This window comes from Saccostrea cucullata, unplaced genomic scaffold (assembly GCF_032062105.1).
Source record: "Saccostrea cucullata isolate Sc308-1 unplaced genomic scaffold, CSIRO_AGI_Scuc_v1 ctg830, whole genome shotgun sequence".
In the NCBI taxonomy this organism is placed as follows: domain Eukaryota; kingdom Metazoa; phylum Mollusca; class Bivalvia; order Ostreida; family Ostreidae; genus Saccostrea; species Saccostrea cuccullata.
In genome coordinates, this window is record NW_026941126.1 from 105994 (window position 1) to 127423 (window position 21430).

The 21430-nt window shown below is 31.7% G+C and overlaps 2 protein-coding genes across 3 annotated transcripts; one reads left to right on the forward strand and one right to left on the reverse strand.

The window, feature by feature from the left end:
- Positions 1–7851: 7851 nt before the first annotated feature.
- On the reverse strand, positions 7852–18869 carry LOC134257240 (uncharacterized). Its single transcript, XM_062739885.1, has 10 exons — positions 18651–18869; positions 17047–17131; positions 16766–16819; positions 11118–11163; positions 10695–10925; positions 10280–10402; positions 10126–10164; positions 9238–9336; positions 8514–8621; positions 7852–8035 (listed from the first exon to the last, which is right to left on the reverse strand). Exons 1-10 carry the CDS (start codon positions 18757–18759, stop codon positions 8024–8026), a joined length of 906 nt encoding a protein of 301 aa, XP_062595869.1. The 5' UTR covers positions 18760–18869; the 3' UTR covers positions 7852–8023.
- Positions 18870–19175: 306 nt separating this feature from the next.
- On the forward strand, positions 19176–21208 carry LOC134257241 (transmembrane protein 160-like). Of its 2 annotated transcripts, XM_062739886.1 has the most exons (5): positions 19176–19217; positions 19679–19967; positions 20141–20165; positions 20383–20481; positions 20827–21208. In XM_062739886.1, exons 2-5 carry the CDS (start codon positions 19881–19883, stop codon positions 21048–21050), a joined length of 435 nt encoding a protein of 144 aa, XP_062595870.1. In that variant the 5' UTR covers positions 19176–19217; positions 19679–19880; the 3' UTR covers positions 21051–21208. The 2 variants fall into 2 exon arrangements, with proteins under 2 accessions (XP_062595870.1, XP_062595871.1); XM_062739887.1 differs by lacking the exon at positions 19176–19217 and having other exon boundaries at positions 19675–19967.
- Positions 21209–21430: the final 222 nt, after the last annotated feature.

Here is a 21430-nt window from a genome sequence, read left to right on the forward strand (position 1 = left end):
GTTTTCTACAGAACAAAAGAAATAAAGATTTCTAGTGATGAGGGAGGGGTAAAAGTTTTTCCATGATTCAATGCATGTTCTATTTGTAGATACAATATCTTCATACTTATAATGTATGATGTTAAATTTTTAAAAGTAACGCTGCATTTCTGGATTTTTACATGTGTAAGTCAGAAGATTAGTTTAAGAAGTATTTATTCATAATATACAAAGAAGTATACAATATGAATATGGATTGAACACCAGGCCAAGGGCCTATATTAGTTCTTTCCATTTGAGATCAAGGTACAAATGTAAATACTGAACATATTTGAAGTTCTACAAGGACATGTATTATAAACTAATATTGAAAGGATTAAAGAGTACAACATTTAAGAAAAAATGCGTTTGAAAAGTGGGCAAAAAAAAAAATAAATAAAATTTATAAAAATAACGGGGGGGGGGAGGCTCAGAACCATACTAATTTGTTTTTGTACACTCTCAACCTAAAGGTAAAGATTGAAAGACATGCTGCACAATAGTTAGTATATTTTCTAATTCTAAAATCCTTTCGTGCTTTTTATCAAATTATGAACTTGGTCAAAGAACAACATATTTTCTCTAACAGATAAACAATCATGACCAGATAATACGATATTGACATCTCATGGTATGTCATGGTCACTCATGTATGTGATTAAAGAGTTCCTGGCAAGATTAAAACACGGGGTTAGGCAGAAAAAATAAACAGTCTTCAAATCTGCATTAAGATTACTAGAGAGGTTTCTCAACCGACAGTGGAGTATATTTAATTGTGTAATTTGGATTTTATTTTATCTTCAAGATTTTTATTTTATATACATTGTTTAAATTTTGCTACACTTGTTGCAGATTTTGATTCATCTGGCAAATCATTCCATGATTTAATTGTAGATGGTAATAAGCTATTATAATATGCAACAGTTACTGTTCTAGTGATTGGTAAGTGGTATATATTATTGCGTACTTGGCGTAATTACGTGAAACAGGTAGACATTATATGACCATTTCTTGCAAATATTCAGGTGTATGATTATTAAGTATTTTGTACATAAGTGTAAGCAGGTGTTAGTTCTTTCACTAAGCGTTTGCCATTCTTATTCATTAAACAATTTTTGTTTCGAAGAATTTCGCCGAACCCAGTAACGATATGTCCAACCTCTTTTTGCACACACTCTCTTAGATCACTCAATACCTGTGTGCAATTATCCAACACTACATTGCTCTATTCTTAAGGTCTAATAAAAGCAGTATAAATACTGATAAGGGAAACCTGTTTAATTTGTACTTTAGTGTGCGAAGAAATTTAAACGTTGACATGCTTTATTATACCGGTATATTTTGGAAATATGCTCAGACCAACCGCCATTGGATTGCAAGACAAGTCCAAGGTGGCAGTGAATTTGCTTTTGTTCCGTGTAATTTTCTATATAACCAAATGAGATTTGTTGATGTGATTTATTTGACGGGGTAAGATTAACATTTACAGTTTTACTAGGATCTGGATCATTGTTTAATTTTTTCTAAGTTATTTAATAAAGAGAAGATAGGGGCTTGTGTATCAGAGTCTACAATTACAAACAAAGAAGTATAATCTGCAAATAATCTAATTTGATTTCTAAATCTTCAGTTATGTCATATATACCAAAAAGAGATATGGTCCTAACACAGAACCTTATGGAACGCCTGCATCTATGCTTTCTCTAACTGATGAGTATCTTTCTAATAAAACTTTTTGTTTACGATCAGGAAGGTAGTTTTCTATCCAGTTTAATATATTTCCTACAACACCATTCTGCTTAAGCTTATATAATAATCCCTTATGCGAGACCTTATCAATTGCTTTTGATAAATCACAGAAAACAAATCTTACATCTTTACCTTCGTCTAAACTGCTTATAATAGTATTGTCTATCTCTAGAAGTTAAATTACAGTGGAGTCCCCAGGTTGCAATCCAGACTGATTCTTGGATAGAAGATTATGATCCATCATATAAGCTGTACATGTAATTGTGGAGATATTTGAATATAATTTTTCCATTATCTTGCAAAGAATACTAATTGAGGCAATAAGTTTTTAGTTTCCTGGTTCTTTGGGACTACCTTTATTTTATAAACTGGTGTAACAGTATATAGTTTCCATGTTTACTGGTTAATGACTGATGCATTAAACAATTTTGTTAGAGGGTGCAGTGATAGAAGGAATTATATTTTTCAGTATATGTGGAGAAATATCATCTGTTCCTGTGGGTTTAGGCGGGTGATATTTTGTAATTGATCCTCCATTTCTTGGGTGTAATGTGAATTGTGTTTATCGAATATGGTGGACCTGGTCCTTGAGGGGGTAGTTGGAGTTCTCTGCTAACATCAATATGTGATATTTTTGCAAAGTGTTACAAATTAATTATGTTAGCTTTATCAAAAGGGTTTATAAAAATCCTAACATTAGATTTTATTGGTGGGGGTTTAGTTTGTTATTTAGAAAATTTTAAGTAACAGACTTTACAATTCGCCACCATTTCCCAGGTGGTATTGTTCTATCTAATATTTGTGAGGTAAGTCAGAAGATTATACATACGCAGAAGATCACATTAATGAAATGATAAAAATCGTATGTAAATGCATTAACTTTAATGTGATGGTTTAAATTAAATAGGACAGTTTTTCTTACTAAAACAGTTTATAAATGTGTGTGAGAAGAACAGTAATTACTATTTTACTTTTAAACATCAATCAGTTAATCTGTTTTGAAATCTTTGTAATCGAAATTTGGTTGCGAAACTTAGGTCTTGTAATTATAATTCCTTCAGTCTAACAGTTAATGGTATAATACTATTTTAGAAAAGAACATATATAGTTGGCTATAATTAAACATAATAAATTATAAAAATGTAGTAAGAATATAGTAAGTATATAGTCATTTATAGTGACATTTATAAATGTCAATCGTCATTTTAATATCTAACTCATAGGAATAATAAAGCCCAATTAATTATGTAGCCGGTACAATCTGTAAATTACTTAGATACAGTTGTCCGGATTCATTTGATATTTATTAAAATTAAACAACAAAATATAAAAATTTAATGTGTAATATATACATAAAAAGAGCATTTATTTTTGTACTCTCTTTTGACTTTTTAACTTTCTCAGTGACCTGACGAAGGGACAGGGCGTCCCGAAAATTTGATAATTATTTTTTTTCTTCGGTGATTTTTATTGTACTATCTAAAGTGTGTTCTTTTGATATCTGTAAAATTAAAGTATTTCAAAGAACTCAGTTGTTATTAGCAAAATATTGTTGCAAACATTAGGTTGTTTACAGATAGCAACAGCATTCAACTGTCACCATGCACACTTTTTGGAAGATCGTTCCTCGGGACTGGAGCAACTGTCTGTTCTTTTTGGTTCTGTCTGACAAAGTACACTCAGATTTCGTTTTGTAGGAATAAAATCTGGTTTACAATTTGGTAATGACCGGAAACAATCATCTAACATCTAAATGTCTGACTTGTTATTAACAAAAAAGCAGCAATAAGATTCTGGATAGATTGTTTCCGTCTCGCAAATTTTGTACCAGAGATATCCTACAACTATTCTATTGAATCGCAGTAGGTACATTTTAGTTGATTTATGGCTTAATATGATTCAACACAATTTTACGTTATGACTGCTTAATGAAAGTGGTGTTTCGATTAAATACAATTTGGCAATGGAATACTGCAGTATTGGTACTTTTATACTTGTACCTGTCTTGTTGTTAGAGAGAGATAAAAACAAGTTTGGCTGGTTACTAATTTTTAAGGGACTATCAGATATTTCATTTAGCCACAGGTGATTTTAAGGGGAGGAACTTATCATAAGAATTGGTAAAACGAGAGTACAGTCCTACATCAACTATAGACATTTTGATGCTGTTTGATAATTGTTTAAAATTATTTACTGGCAGCTTAAATTAAAATGGGGTACAATAAACATTAGAATAACGTAAATAAAATGTAACTAAATAAATAGCAAATTGCATTTAATTAAGAAATAAATGTCGAAATTCTTGGTTTTGTGATATGATCAATCGGGTGGATTCCGTGATAATTTGCATAAACGCCAAAGCAAGCCAAACGATTGATAATGGTCATGAGACCCAAATACTGTAGACGTACTTTTTTCCACGGGGTCATAATTCCGCGGAATCTCAATTTCTGTTTAATCCGCGGGTAAAAATTACGCGGATTTGTTCGACTGTCACTATATGCCATACATTTATATTAAGTACGCTAGGACATATTCTTGGAAAGTTTGTGTCCGCGTACATAGCGTAAATTTAATAAACGCCAAAGCAAAAAAGATAATGGTCATGAGACCCAAATATTAGAAGTTTTTTGCCTTATATTTACATGTTTTTGATCACTTGCTACATGTACAAGCCATGCTTCTGTCTCTATTTGTCCCGCCCCGCACGAGATTTCTTTTAAACCGCGCCTATCTATGAACCAATAGATTTATGTAGAAATAGGGTATTTTTATACCCCCCGCTTGAAAAGCGAGAGGGTATATAGTAATCGTTAATTCCGTCCGTCTGTACGTCCGTCCGTCCGTCCGTCTGTTACGCTTTGGGGTACCCATCTCTTATCCGCAACTCCTCTCATACCACTGAATGAAATTTGATGCAACTTTCACAGAATCTTAATTACATATTGCCATTGTGCACCTCCTATTTTACTTTTTGATCCGACACATATTTTGGGTTTCCCAGCCACAGGAAAACATGGACTTTTTCACCAGTTATAACCATATGGGAGGCGGGGGTATCATTTAGTGAGCTCATCGCTCACAGTACCTCTAGTTAATATTTGTAATTTTATCTTGCACAAAGACATTGGACATGTAAATATTTCCATATTCCTAGTTAATTTAAAAGATTTCCCTTTGAAAAAAAATATGATGTATTTTGACACGTAACTTGATTTTTTAAGTTGTGATTTTTGTCTCTGTTTGATAACTTTCCTATGAAAAATGTTTTATTGTGCTTAAAAATCAGAGTATAATTCTCCAAAACAAAACAGCTGAAATAAGGTCATCAGTTTTATGATTCGCTTTTTATTTTTTTTTTATTGCTGCAAACGCTGCTAATTAACTTTCTTTGGCAAAGCCATTATTATTTATTAAACAAAATGAAATACATCTAACGTTTACAAGTAGATACTTAAATTGCAATATATCTAATGTCAAATATTTGCGAGAGAGACAAAATAGTTCTCATAATTAAATGTTGTAAAGACGAAACATTTTCAAGGAATCATTGAAATTTGTATATTTAGTTTTCACTTTTTTGTCTTCCTTTAATGAAGTGGCAGTTGGTTTGGTTATTTTTTGTTCGCTTTATGTGTAAACATGTTAATAAAGGTTTTTCAGAGTTAATTTTTTACTTTTATGCACGGTGAACTACTTTGAATTATATAGTGGTATCAATGTTTGCTGTCACACTTCGTAAAATGTATTCGTCTTTTTTTTTAGGAAAGTCGTTTTCATTTCTTTCCCCATAATCTTTTTTTTTTATATTATAGAGGCTTTTAAAACTGATGAGCATTTTCAATGTAAATAATAAAAAAATAATTAGTACATGTATGTTCTATTTATCTTTTAGATTAAAAAATATTTCAAGAACTGAAAAGGAACGTTTATTAAAAATTATTTGATGCTAATTGTTTAATTTTTTTTAAAAAGTGAATACATATTTATGCATGTTATATAATACTGATTTTATGTAGTAAATTTTTGTGTCAATATAAAGATGTGTTTAGCCTTATATCCATTACATTAATACTAAAAATTCTTTTTAACTCTATATTTTACCCCCAAAAGGATTCCTATTGACCACAGAAGATCTCGATTCTAAAATACTTTTTTTAATGTAAAGGAATGGAAAAGATATTTAAAGATAAATAATATAATTTTACAATTATTAGATACATATTATCAACAAAGTCCTTATTTTGAACCAGATCTCTTGACGCAAATGTCTTAGATATTGTCATCAGTATCAAGGGATACATGTATCTATGAGTATAGGATTCTGCACATATGCTGTTTTTACATTATAATTTTGCATTTCTTATATTTAGGTAAAAAGATAAATCGTAAATAACACAGACATTTCCTTTACATTACCGGTCTTTTAGAGTACACCTTCCCCCCTAAAATCTTTCCCCCTGAAAACTTGCTCTAGAGTAGAATTGACCCCCGAAAATCTTGCGCTAGAGTTGGATCCCCCCCCAGGAAAACTGACTCTAAAGTAGGATTTCCCCTACGGAAATCCCACACCAGAGTCAATTTTCCGGGGGTGGGTGGGAGGGATCCTACTGTGTGTAGTAGTTATAGAGTGCGATTTCCCCCAGAGCCAATTATGCCCCGATGATATATAATTGCTCTACTTATGCTTTGAGGGGGATTGGGTGGCATATTGTTTAAACAAATAAAATGAACAATGTTAAACGCACAAGTTTTAATTTTTCATTACCAGTTTCACAATAATGGGATCTAAGGATATTTAATTTGCCAAAAAAAATGTATATATTAATAAGGATGGTTACAGAAAGGTGGAAATTTGAACATCATAGTAAGTTTACAATATTTTCGTCGCAAATTTATCATTTATAACCAAAATAGGTAAAAAAAATACCAATCCAGACATCCGTTTTTTTGTTGTTTTTTTTTGTTTCATCATATTTTGAGAATATTTACATTTTCACATGTATTTGAATGCTAATATTATGGCTAAGATTGTATGATTTGAAATATGTTTTTAAAAAATTCTCCCGACATTAAACAAAAAACACTAATTTACCTCATAAAAATCAAGTTTTTCGTTTTTCTTTAATTTCTTAAAAATATTGCGGCTGTGCTTTATATTGACTTTGTAACCACGGGGGAAATCCTACTCTGAGAAAGAAAGCGGGGGTAATTTGGCTCTGGTGTGAGATTTCCCCTCGGGGGAAATCCTCCTCTTGAGTACGATTTCCGGGGGAAAAGCTGGCAATGGGGGAAATCCTACTCTACAACACCGGTATGTAGAACAATTATAAAATGAAATAGATTAGTTTCCATTTCAAAGCTTATGAGAAACATGGAAATAACAAACAGTAATCGTGCTCAAAAGTCACTTGAAACAAAACAAACTTAGAGAGGAGTAAAACGGTAAAAGGTCAATTAAATTAAAACTTTCTACACTTTATTCAACTAGTTCAAACAATTACCGTAATTTAAATCTATGCGTTTTGATATGAAAATAGACATAAAAAATTTTCGTGTCATTTATTTAAAAAAAATTACTTTGTTTAAAATCACTCTGCTTCTTCACAGTGGTATTCTAAATTTGACTTTATGCCATGAGCAAAACCAACTTACATGTATTTGTCCTCCAAGAAGGGTGGTAGGGGAATACATCATTTTGGAAAACCCTCTAATTTCAAAATTATTTGCTTTTATATGTCGACTCAATTTACTCTAATGAAGTTGAAATAAAAGGGAAAACAAGGTATTTTCCGCGTATTTCACATTTGGATGTTTTATGGAAAGATATGGACCAAGTAACAACTAATTTGTTTGTAATTATTGAGATGACAAGCTTTTCCATTGCAGTCCTTACATGTTTATATATAGAACTATTCCGCTATCACCTGAATATGTTATTAACATGTCCGAAAAAAAAATACTCCAATTTTTTTAATTTTAAATTAACATATATATATATATATATACATATATATATATATATATATATATATATATATATATATATATATATATATATATATATATATATACACTTACAAAGAAAGGTATGGAATATCAATTTAAAACATTAATTGGAATGTAAATGTATATATAAATATGTTAAATAGAATGTATGTCTATTTCACTGTGAAAAGCATCCAGCATCAATATCAAGACAAAACCTCCACAATGTGTTTTAGGCCAAGTCTGTCATTACACCGGAAGTATATCTTCACAGGAGTTTCTGAAAGAAATGTATTACAGAAAGCTGTTATATTACAGTAAATGGTTCATAAATACGAACTGTTTTTGTCGAATACTGATCTAACAATGTTTGTTGATTAACAACTAGGTTTATAAAAAAAATCTTACATGTATGATTGTATTTTTAAGCTTCAATAAAACTCACATCAGTTTAACACTTTGATTTCCCCCGGGGTTTTTGCACAGGGTAGCAATAATAAATGACTGATTCTGTCTACCCTAATTAACATCAGATCAACAAAATGTCAACACAAGTTCTCATTCACCCATTAGTTTTATTTTCATTCTAGTTTGGTGAGCATTAAACTATCTATGCGTTTTGCAATGAGAAGTTGAGGTAGAGAAGAAATTGCTTTTGATTGTTTTTGGCCAAGATTCTGTGTATCTATGTGATCTATTTATGGTTTCTTTGAAGGCTAGTGGATGTTATTTACAAATACTTTGTAACAATGCCGTACCTGTAATTGGTCCAGAAGGTCCCTTACAGCAGGTCTGTCGTGGGATTTCTTGCTGCAGTAAATGAAGCGTACTGTACCATTCTTGTCAATGATGAAATCACCACCCATCTATGTAGAAAAAAATCTAAGTAGAGAAAGATAGATATTATCCTGTTCTCTCCTATGGGTTATATGTAGTTTTGCGGTTAAGTACAGTTTTCAAACCAGAAGGAATCAGGAAGAGACTGCAAATTGATCTCCAGCATGTGGAACTAATGGATCAACCATCACCAAAAAACAAATGAAAGTTTAATTCTTTAGCGGTTGTCTGCAGAAGTTGTAAAGCATATTGATATTCAGTATTGCATAGCACTTTTAGACACCACATCAGCCTGTCGAACTAAAGATAACAGTCTAATTCACATACAAAGTCAGTGCAAAACATAGGAGATGATTGGCGGTTTAATGTAGATGTCCATTCATGTAAGGTAATGATGGTTCGAGTATGATGCATGCGATTTGATAGTGATCCACTGAGACTCGATTTACGTTCTAGCAAAGTCATCCCTTTCATGTTATAATATTGTCTGTTTTGGCATTTTGCCATGAACTAAAATTGCAATAACTCCAATTTATTATATTTTATCCTCTTTATTTCACTAATTATGAAATTCTCAGTACAAATCGTTCTTAACAAAAGAAACTGCTTCCAAAGACCTAAAATTTTGTTGAACCTAATACTTACCTGTTGTGGGTCGTCATGGATATATTTGGATGGTTGAGGTAGAGGGATGTTCTTCGCCATAGTTTCTGCATAGTAAATCATTTCCTCTATTCCCCAAACCTGAAAAGCCAATGAATCTTAAATATTCTTATGAAGAAAAATTTACTTTTTTCATTTCTTTCTTGTTCAGTTGACTTAATTGAGTATGTAAAACCAACAGTCTGCATCAAAATTTGGTATTCTTGTTGGAATAATCATCAAATTAATTTTAGGATGTTTTTTTTGCTCAGAGATATACATTCTTGTTAATAATAGTGTTAGGTAACATCAATACCACATCAAAATATTTTAAAATATGTCACTGAAGGACACTTTGATGCCCCAGCTTGTAATTTGGGAAATGAAAGGCAAGAACCTTTTCAAGGAACATGTGACAACACCAATTCTCAACATTTCCATTCAAAATGTTTATTAAACAGATTAATACCAGGAATTTATTTATTTTTCCTCTTGCATGAAGTAATACGTTGTATATAAACATTAAATAATTTTCACTTTCCTGTTCTTTTTGTTTGATTATTTTCTTTTCAAAAACTTTGTATAGTAAATGTATAATTGCATGATTTTGAATGTGAAATCATTTCATATTATGAGGAAATAAAGAATGAATGAATGAGCGACATTATATTATGTCAAAAGACAAAGGCAAGACTAATAGTTTTGGTTTTCGTGTTCCATGCCATGTTCACACTCATAACGGGTAGTTTATAGAATTTGTTTAATTAATCATTGCCCCTTTTTTCAGATGTTATCAGCTTTTTGTCTTTGAAAACGTTTATAGCTCTATTTTTAATCTGATTTAAAATTTTATCATCAGCTGCTTCATATTTGATCAATTGGGTTACCAACCTTGTACACAGAACGGTGCAGGTCAAAAGCACTGTATACCTGAAAATAGGAATTTTAAAAATTTTAATCTTTATTCTAAGTACGACTACAATTATTCAAATCATTTTAATTGTATTTCTATATGGTCTTAAGAATTTAATCATTATTAACTGACCTTTCTCTGGGGATCTAGAAGCAGAGGAAAAGGACAGTTTGTCTCCCCCAACCACTGCCGCGCTCCCTCCTGTTCCCAAAAACTAATCACCAACACACGACCACCTGATCCGGATAGCTCATCCTAGAAGTAAGAATTGCTATTCCTTTAAAGTCTCTAATGAATTTATCATATAAACATGTACATCAGGAAACCCTTAAGAGTAAGGACAATTTGAAAATGCCGAAAACATAATGAGAAAGTGATAAAAACAATCCAATATAAATACCAGAGTTTTCCCCAAAAAATGCCTTTTAAACCTCTAAAACTTGTTCCCCAGTTCTATAATTTTGGTAGATTTGTGTCATTTTCATTTACATAATGAAGTCGTTTTTCATTTTGCGTCAACTAACTCAATTTTCAACATCAGTCTTACTTGTGCCTCTTCAATTTTTTGGATATGTTGACGTCATGGAAGTCAGGCAAAATGCCTGAGCAGAACCAAGACGAGGTTTTCGTGTCCCAGATATTCCGTTAAACTGGTTTCCTTCCCTGATCTGGCATCAGTCAGTGCTACGTCTACTGGTCCTTTTTCCCCTAATTCAACACATGTATCATCATCCTTCAGTGACTTGTCAATTCTCTGTAATATCTCGTCCCATTGTTGCTAAATTCATATAAAAAGTTGATCACATAATGTAGAAACTGTTTATAAGTGTGAGTATTATTATGAGAGACAGATAAATTTGCCAATTTAGCATTTTAATAAGTTTTTTAATGTACTCAGATGAGCTCATTTTCGAACACAACTCAATGTGCTCAGTTCGTTGTTTCCTTTCATCTTAATGTGCGAGTTTACCTCTTGTCTATATACGTCCTCTTCTACAGTGCGAATATCTGCATTTCTGTAGATGAGAAAATGATTCCTTATTAATGAATAAATCAATGGCAACCTAATATGAACATTCATTCGAAATTTTAAGAAAAAGTAGTAGTCACGTATAAACATTAGATATAGCACATTTTGCAGCAATTGCTGGTAATAATTAGTTTTGAAATGTTTTTAAGCCTTTTTCCATTACCTTTCTGATAATTTTCAAACATGAAAGGAGACTTTATTTACAATAGCTTATATTTTCTTGTGATACGAAAATGACTTATTAATAGATATTCATCATGACAATGAAATTTGTGGAGGTAAGGGATAGTATTCGCATTCAAAAGTCCATTAAAGAATACAAAATAGAAGCGGAGCAAACACGGAACTCCATAACATCAGAGGTGGGATCAGGTGCCATGGAGGAGTGAGCATCCCCTGCCGACCGATCACACTCGCCGTGTATTCCTTTTCATGATCGGGAAATAACAGGGAAATCCGTAGACTACTTAGTATGTAAATAATGGTCTAACAATTAATATGGAAAACGTTAGTCAGCTTTTGACTTTTAAGTAACTGATAAATTGTATTTGCTGATTAGGTCACTGTATCGACCAAAGAACTTACGAAATGATGGCTTAATTTAAACGAGACTGCTGATATTCTTGCTGCATCAACTTCTTTATCAATAACTTACCTCGTTTTAGAAACTGTTCATAAGTAGGACATGCTCATACGTAACGAATTAACTGAGAGATATAAACTCCGTATGCAGGTGACAAAGATATATTGCTGCATAAGTAAGGGAAGTTGACGATTGAAAAGTTAAAGCCATCGTGTTTATCATAAAGCTTTGCTGTTGGATAACCATTAACGTCTCTTTTTAGTAAAATATTCAAATATGAAACAGATGTGTCAGACTCTGTGATATCTTTTGTTTCAAGCTCACCGGGTTATATCGTGTCAGCATAAGTATGGAAATAACTATTGTTAATTGACAATCCGTCGTCGATATATATCTTGATGGCAAGTTGAAGGTTATAGAAATTTTTTCTCTTTTTTTCGTGTTTAAATGAACAAATTCTGTTTCATGTGAATACGAAACAGGTCTGCTAATTGGGGGCAATTGGTACCCATGGGAATTCCAATAGATTGTTGGAAAACCTGGTCTCCAAAAACCACATAAATATTGTCAATCAGAAACTCAAGCATTATTTTAATATAAATTTCAGAAAACTTGTGTGTACAATAAGATTCATTTTTTTCTTAACAAAGTAATTTTGCAAATGACCAATGACAAGGTAAGAAAATTTGCGAGTTCCATTTTATACTGAAAAAGCAGCTAGCTTTCAATGATGACAGAAATACTAAACTTTAATTTTTCTGGAGAATAGTTGTATGTAAAATTGAAAAATTATAAGACTTTTATGTTGTTGATTTTGATAAAATTTTGTGATTTCAAATTTTCCAAAAGTTCCTCGAAATTTTCAGTATCCATATTTGATTTACATCACTTCTCGGATATATTGTTGCACAGTACTCTTGAAGTTTCTCTCTCGGTACAACAAATATCGTAGTGAGGAGTAAAGAAAGTCTTTGTACAATATTTACTATACATGTGTATAAATATCTTTGTTCGTAAGAATTTTTTTTGAAACTTTGAAATTCAATATAAATAACTTTGTTATCCAACTCTCTACAGCTAAACAAGGTTGATTATTGAAAATGTAATTTTTATAATGTCTACTTCGAAGGGTACACTGACACCAACACGACCAAGCTTTACACAGACAGACCTACAGGAAATGACGCTTTTTGTGATCAGTTAGAGTAAGTGTGCAGATGAATAAACATTTATGTGTATACAAGTAACAGCTTTTTAAAAAGCTTGCCTGACTAAATCAATTTATCTGCATGAAGAGTGATGACCCTTTTGAGCATAAATACTTTTGTGGGTTTAAAGAATATCGTAACTTGATATTTTGAGAACCTTATGTAATTGAAATCTTGATTTTACTGAACATGCAGAAGAATCATCTCTACACTGCATACTAAAGAACTTTGTAGTTGAAGGGTGGGGGGGGTGCAAGTGGGGTGATCTGCCCTTGGATCTAAATTGATTTCAAGCTGCATTGTAACACCTATTATAAAATCTGTTATCAAATCACGCATTGTGAACATTTTAAAAGATGGATATAATTAAAAACACATTTTGTTGGTGTGTTTTTTCTCCTCTGAAGTAAACAGTAGTAATGTAGTGTTCATTATTTTTTTTTCTTAAAAAGGGGAGGGGGATGACACTATCATATAATACATGATATATTGAGAATGAAATAAGTAAATTCAATAGTTAGGCTTTGTAGAAAGAAATATCCAAGACTATTCACCACTTTCTTATTTATCGTGTGCTTCTAAACAAAGACATATAATAGATCATGCATCCTGAGACGATGGTTTATTATTATTGGACTCGTCCATTTATGGAATAAACCAACCGCGGGATCGGTAAACAAATTAGAAACATCATTTCTTTAGTGTTACATGTCCATATACCATGTATACTGATGTATACGATATGTTGCTTTAAAGAATGGTATAAAACTTGTAGATAGAATTTCTGAAGCATTAGAAGGAAGTTAAAAGGACAAACTTTATTTAATTCCATGGAAGTTAGCACACCCATTCATACAATAGAACAATCCAAGAAAATGGCGCGAAGATAATTTACTTGTGACATTTGGCGCGAAAAGAGCGACGTAGAATACAAATGGACTGATCCAGTAGTATAGAAATGCAGAAAAAAGGATACACGGACATGTTGAAACGACAAATCATATGGAATAATCTGTTCCATGCAAAAAGATTAAAGGAAGTAAATACTGCAGTATTTCGCATCAGTAATATCTTTCTTTTTTTCTGAAAACTGTTTCTTTTAAAACAGGTAAAGAATTCCAATGTAAATCAGCTTGCACAAAATCTAGCTCTTTAGATATGGTCGCACATTTTCGGATCTTGGAAATATCAATCCTTATACTGCCTGACGCCGTGACGTCAGGCAATCATCGTTCAGACTGAAATTCCGGAAGGTGTATGGATATTTCTTCGGGCTTTGTTTCCGATATAATTTAAAGGTGTGAACTCGGAATTAACTCAGTTTAACTCAGTATTAGTTCAGTTCAAATATTCAAAATATTTTCATGAAAGATTCTAGCTGGCTGATATGCAATAACAAAGAAAACTTTGTCAACAAATCATCCTATATATTTGACCTTTAAAATTTAACATAGAAGGGAGTACAGTGCATTGTGCATGGCAACGCACTTTGAAAAAAAAATTTCAAAGTGCGTTAAAACTGGGACAAAATCAGCGCACTTTGAAAAAAATTTTCAAAGTGCGTTAAATTTTGGACACACTTAACGCACTTTGAAAAATTTATTTTTTCAAAGTGCGTTAAGAGTGTACATAAACATTTTTTACCATGGGGACATTTAACGCACTTTGAATAAAATGTGTATAAAACAAAAATATTTTAGTCTTAGATTTTAGTAAATGAGAGAAACAATTTGTAATAATTATATCTTTCGAAAAACTTTTTAATTTACATGCACTCATTTAATCTCTTTGAAAACAAGGAGAAGACGAGTAGAAGGTCTCTCAGGACAACTCTTTTTTTTTCTTATATATTGTATATAGCCGTCAGTAGCAAATTGAGAGTGGACACCTCCCTCCCTTAGATAAGCCCCAATTTTCAATGCCTATACAGGGATTTATCTAGCTTTTTGTTTTACTACCGTTTCATATGTAAAGGGGAAAAATGAGAGCCGCAGGCAAAAGGCGCATTCGTCCGGGGGTGCCCCCCACGGAAAATTTTCAAATAAATGGAGCAAAATCCTGCATTCTTAGAGCTTCTGAGGGTCATTTGTAGACCTTTACAAAGGCCACAAAATCTTCACTTTTGAGACAAAATATTAAATAACATAAAAAAAAAATTTAAACCAGGTCAGTACTTTATTTAATTTTTTTCTCTCAATATCTATCACAAATCAATTCTGTTTTTCATGTTTCACTACTAACATTGTGTGTATTCACATAGTGATTTAATATCTTACTCATCTACACTTTTCTTACTCTGACGTAATATTTTGACATCATGGAAAACAATTTCAAATGAATTCATTTTGAATGACTAGGATTATTTAGGATATGCTATTAAATGACAAAAACGGAAAATTTCAGTACGAAATTCTCTGTTTAATAGAAAAAAAAATACCGGTAGTAAAAACAGCTTGATAAATCCCTGCTATAATGTATATCTTTGCAAAACAGAGATGTGTGTATTCACATAACTATTATGACTTTGAAAACTTTCAAATGAATTCATTTTAGTTTAGATATCATGCATGCAAACTAGAAAAAAAATAAGTGCAGTAAACATTTAAAAGAGAGAGAATTTTCAAACTATGGAAAAATCAAAATCGCTCACTTTCACATCCTGAAGTAACCTCATCACCGACGAGTTATCAAACAGGTTAAATTAATTATTTATCATACCTAAGATTGAGCAAGCCATACACATTTTTTCAAAGTGCGTTAATATGGTCGATATTAATGCACTTTGAAAAGAAATTTTATTTTTTCATAGTGTGTTGATTTGGTCCCAAATTCAACGCACTTTGAAAATTTTTTTCAAAGTGCGTAATTTTTCAAAGTGCGTTGTAACAGTGCATACATGTATCTTCTGATTTTTTACATAAATGTGAGCTTGAAATTAACCGTACAATATTTTTCAGTTTATAATGAAAAATACACTTTGGCCAAATACATGTTATAAGATAGAAATCAGATTCAAAATATACATGTATCAATAACCGAAAATGGATGTTTTAATAAATAAATATTTGTTCTACCAATTTTACATAACTTGTTTCTAACATTTTCAGTGAATACAAATAAAATAGCCTCTCTACACTTTCATAATACTTTCATTACGACATATGCCACCCTTAAATACACAGCGTTATTTTATGTCCTGTTATTTTAACCCTTTCACAGTTGCAAATAATTTTGCTCCGTTGTAAATTAACCCAGTCAGGGTTATGGTTTTTTTAATTAAACTGTTTTCTTTTTAAATTCTCATTTTAAATTCGCCCTCATGAGATTTTGGCGAAATGGGGCGGAAATTTCCCTGTATGCATGGTTGTACAAATTTGCCAAAGTAAATAATTAGCGCTATTCCTAAGTCAATAGCAATCAATCAATTATCTGAATAATTATTGTCAACTTTTAAGGATAGATTCATTCAATTTGACAGTCACTAAATACTCTATAAACGGTAATAAATCCAAATGCATAGGGGGATTTTATTCCATGTTTGTTATTTGACACAGAAGTCCATGATTAGTAATATCTCTTTTAACTTTTCCAAATATTTAAATTAAATCGTAAATTGGCTTTACTCAGGAAATACATGTAGTTCTGACCTTTGGAAACTGAAAGCACTGAAACCTCGGTGACTTCCTAAATGGTATACTTTAAATATAAGATTAATAAGACAAAAACTTTCTTCTAATCTACATGACATGCATACCTGATAACTCATTATGTTAGTTCTCATTTCTAATAAAACCAACCTGTAGCACTTCTTGACAAGGTCTAAAAAATCACTCTTGGATGTAACATTCAACCTGTCAATTATATTTTAATAAAAATCGATTAATTAATTAATTAAAATGAAAGTAAAAGTAAGTAGCATTAGATTTTGTTACTTTAACAAAAATCAGAAAATCACTATTTTGTTGAGGTTGTACATGTATTGGCCAAGAAGTTTTCCATGGTAATTTTGATAACAACAGTGAAATCAAAGAACTATAGAGAATCAATAAAGCTCTCTTTTTACATCAGAAGCCATTACCTCTCTAAAGCTGACTTGTAGACTTTGGCCAGCTCAAATAGCCTCCCTATCTTCCCATCCATCAGCTGAGTCACACCATCAGGTTCTGTAGGCAGCAATCAAAAGGATCAAAGTTTTATATATATATATTATTTTTACCCAAAATCTATTCTAAATAAAAATTCAAAAGCCTGAAAGGCTTCAATGGCGTCGAACAAGAAAAACAATTTCAAAAGATCTGCAGATAGGTCAAGTGAGTGACTCCGGTAACATACTAATAAAATTTTTAAAAAAAATAGTCTTAACACAAATACAGTATAGAGTCTGATAGCCTTGTGTCCTGGTCCGAATGAATCAGGGTTCGAATTGACCAGACATCGTCAGAAATGTCCATCCTCTGTATCAATCTAATTTCTTTTCAGTCAATCGAAGACATATGAAGGGTTTCATAAATTATTTTAATTAATTGCCATTGTCAGAGCGTTGTTCTTTTGTATAGTGATTGCATCTTAACTACAACCATGACTCTAATGTTACAAGTACGATCGACTTACGATAGGGCGCGGTAAACAAATGGAGGAAATGGATAAATACAGTATTACTGGCATTACTGGTCAATATCGTCGGTTGTTCGGATAAAATTGGATTGAAGATCGTAAAAGTAAAGCTAAGATTAAGAAATTCAATCTTTATAGTCTTGTTGTATTCGTGTTTATTTTGTAATTATTTTACCGTATTTAAGATTCTTTGTATTACAGTAATCGGTCCCAAAATGTGATTCATGTCATTCGACGCACCCTCTCTGTAGAAATTCATCCGCAACAACCATAACGTTTTTCTTGCGTAAAAATTAAACATAATATCGTTGTTTTGTAGTAGTATTAATTGAAGATACAATTGATTTAATTTTATATTCAAGCTATTATTCAGTGTGAACGTTTTAAAAGAAATTGGTTTACAGCTGTTGCTATTTTCTATCGCGGATGCATCCACTGACACGTGCGGTCGCGTAAACCTGACTGATCGCTAGATGACGATCGGGCAAGCCCGACGCCATAAAAATGGTTAAAAGTTTTTCAGAACTTCTTGTTTAAATTCTTTAAATACATGTACTGCAATATGTTATAACCAAGGAAAGAGTTAACAGTTTAACTAAATCCAATGTTTGAGGTTACTAATATTATAGTTTGGCTAAATCACAATTGAGCTCAACAAAATCACAGGTTTGTTCAACTAAATCACAGAAGAGATTAACAAAATCGTAAGTTAGTTCAGCTAAATCATAGGTCAGTTTAACTAAATCATTGGCGAGTTCGACTTAATCACAGGTAAGTTCGAAGTTCACATTTAGGATCATTATAGGTATCCCGGGGACGGCTCCTACATCCTAACCTTTGGTTCCTGTGTAAATTAATTTTGAACAATACTTTGTGTTATTAATTATTATAAAGGAGAGGGCGTTCTAAGTTTTTAAGAACTTGTGTCCAATCCTTTTGTTGTAACATCAAAACAATAAAATATGTTCAAACTAACCTTTAGCCAGGGTCTCTCAATCATACAAACTGAGCTAACAATATACATTATAGCTGTACATTTAATTTATTATGAACATAGATTAGTTTTACCTTTTAAGATATCATTAAGATACCCTATGAGTGATTCCTCGGTTGTCTGAATGTCTGTCAGTGCTAGCTTCAGATTGTCTACCTGTTTGTCCGTGATTGGTTCAGACATGATCAGAAGATGGACCTAATCAACTACTCAGAAGTTGATTATCATGAAGACTATGTAACCGGCTGCTTTACATCCTAATAAAAACACAGTGTTTTGACCTATTATTCCGGAAAAATAAAGTGGACGAGATGTTCTATATATGGCTTGTGTAAGCGAGGACCTCTTACTAAATGCAATCAGGGACCTATATACTAAGTACTTAGTATATAGGTCCCTGATGCAATGTTACTTTCATTTGATGCACTAATTTATATAAGTATTCCTGATTAATATGCATTAAATAAAAAAGACATACAAACGTGTAAATTCCGATGTACATACCTGTGGTGACATGTCACATGGTGCTGATCGCCCCCACTAAAATGTAAACAAAGCCTGATCCGGTTTTCACATTTACGTTTCGTCTTATGTTTCCTAATTGCGTTTCGCTTCTTTTCCGAGAAGAATGTATAATTAATGTAAGAAATATCTTTGATGTTATAGTTAGTGAAGCTAAAAGAGTACTAGAAACTATGACAATAGGTACCTGTATTTCATAATTTAATAGAAAACTGTGTTTTGATTTTTTTTAGCATTCAAGCCCACAGAAAAAATAGCACAAATACAAAGTTTTTTAATCATAAAGTGAAACCTCTGCTTTATGTCTATGATCATCATCGTCGGAAACCCACGGGTGATACTAACTGTTAGTATATAGGTCCCTGCTATGATTTAATATTGAATTAGCCATTTCACAGTGAATACGGCATTCTATCTATAAAATTTACTTGCATTTTGATATTCGATGTCAATTTTGTTACATCAAGGACATTCACACCTGTTTTATTTATGCCAGTGCTATGCCACTGGTTACATTAAATGGTGTTAGGTTTGAGACACTAAAACTACTAATTAAAGTCTGACTTTTTATATTTTTTAGGTCAAAAGTCAAAACTTATAAATCATATGCCACCATCCTTCACTGATTATAACGATGGCAAAAACATTTAGAAATCTGAAGACCAAGACTGGAAAGTTTGTTATCACCATGGAAACAAAATTTCATTCATAACAAGTCAAGATGTACAGAAACAGTAGCTTTTCTTCAAGGAATACAGAAGGACTGTACGTCCTGTAGAGTGATGTGCACAAAAACAGACTCCAAGGAGAAAGGATACATCTATATAGACAATAAAATGTCCTCAGAGGCCATTGAAAACTCGGCATGGGTCTGTATTTAAAATACATGTGCACCTATGCTGATTTTTACCTCCAAATACTGTATTAGAAATACATGTACGTGTCCACTAATGTTACCTTTGAATATTGATGAAAATGGCAGAATTTTAATGATTTGCAATATTTTTTAAATGAGTCTTAAAAGGATATAATCTGATTTCAGGCTTGTCGATTAGCAAATGAAAATGGTATGTTTGCATACATTTTTTCAGATAAATTCTCATTGTATTTTATATTACAAATCTAATATTTTTTTATTGAAATTAAGTATTTTAAATATATCTGTATTCAAAGATATTTTATTTATATCAGAAAAAATCAAAGAGAAATGTTTATAGGGTGGTTTTTGGAGTTGCAATAAAATAATGGAAGAAATTTACAAGAGATGTGTTTATATTGGTACAGGATATCTTTCATGGTGTCGAAATTCTTACCTGATGACCGGTGTTGGAGTGGGAATGCTGTACAAGGGACAAACAGCTGTGGCTGAATTGGCCGGTTATTGTGAGTTTTATATTTTTACTGTTACCTTGTTTATACCCTATTTCAACAATAAATACTGGTTATTGTGTTTTGTACTTACTTACTTTTACCATGTTTTTACCCCTTTTAACAACAAATACACAAAGCTATCAATCTATAAAATGTGTGTCCTTTATTTTATTAAAGAAATTCATTCAATTGCTTGACACACATTTTTTTTTCTACTAATTATAACTGATGAATAACCTTCAAATTCTTTGTCAGATATCTTTTATTTATTTTGTGAATTTGCTTATGATATAGAATAGTAGTGAAAAAATAAGCTCTTCTGTTTTTACTTTTCCAAGTCTTTATATGTTTGCACAGCATCCATGTTGCTGGCAGGAGTCAATGTGTCATGGGGAACCTATATTTTCATCTATAACCTGTTTTTTCTGAAGGACCGGGTAGGAATGACGGGGGGATTTGTTGCTCTTCAAACTCTGGCTGCCATCATTCATGCTATAGTGTATGTGATGGTTCTCATTGGTTTTGCAGCTGAAAGTGACAAATATTTTCAAAAACATAAAAAGGAAATCAAAAATGACTAACAAGCTTAAATGATGTGTAAACCTTGATATATCTTGTTGTTTTATTTTTCAGACACGTACATGTAAATGTTATATATGCTTTTGAATGAGTTCTATGCTATTAACAGTTTAATGAATGAATGTTGTCATTGAGAGCAAATCTGAAATATTTTATACTCATATTATACATGTATTATTGCAAAGTACATGTATATATATTTAATGTATATTTTAAAAATACATGTGCATTGTATCTGGATTATTTCTTGTGTTGAATTAGTTTTAAAAATAAGAAAAAAATGTAGATCTTTATTTTTTTTCATTGAATGGTGCAATAAAGTATTATATGAATTGATGTGCATTTCATCATTATACTCGAATAACATATCTTTGAAATCCAC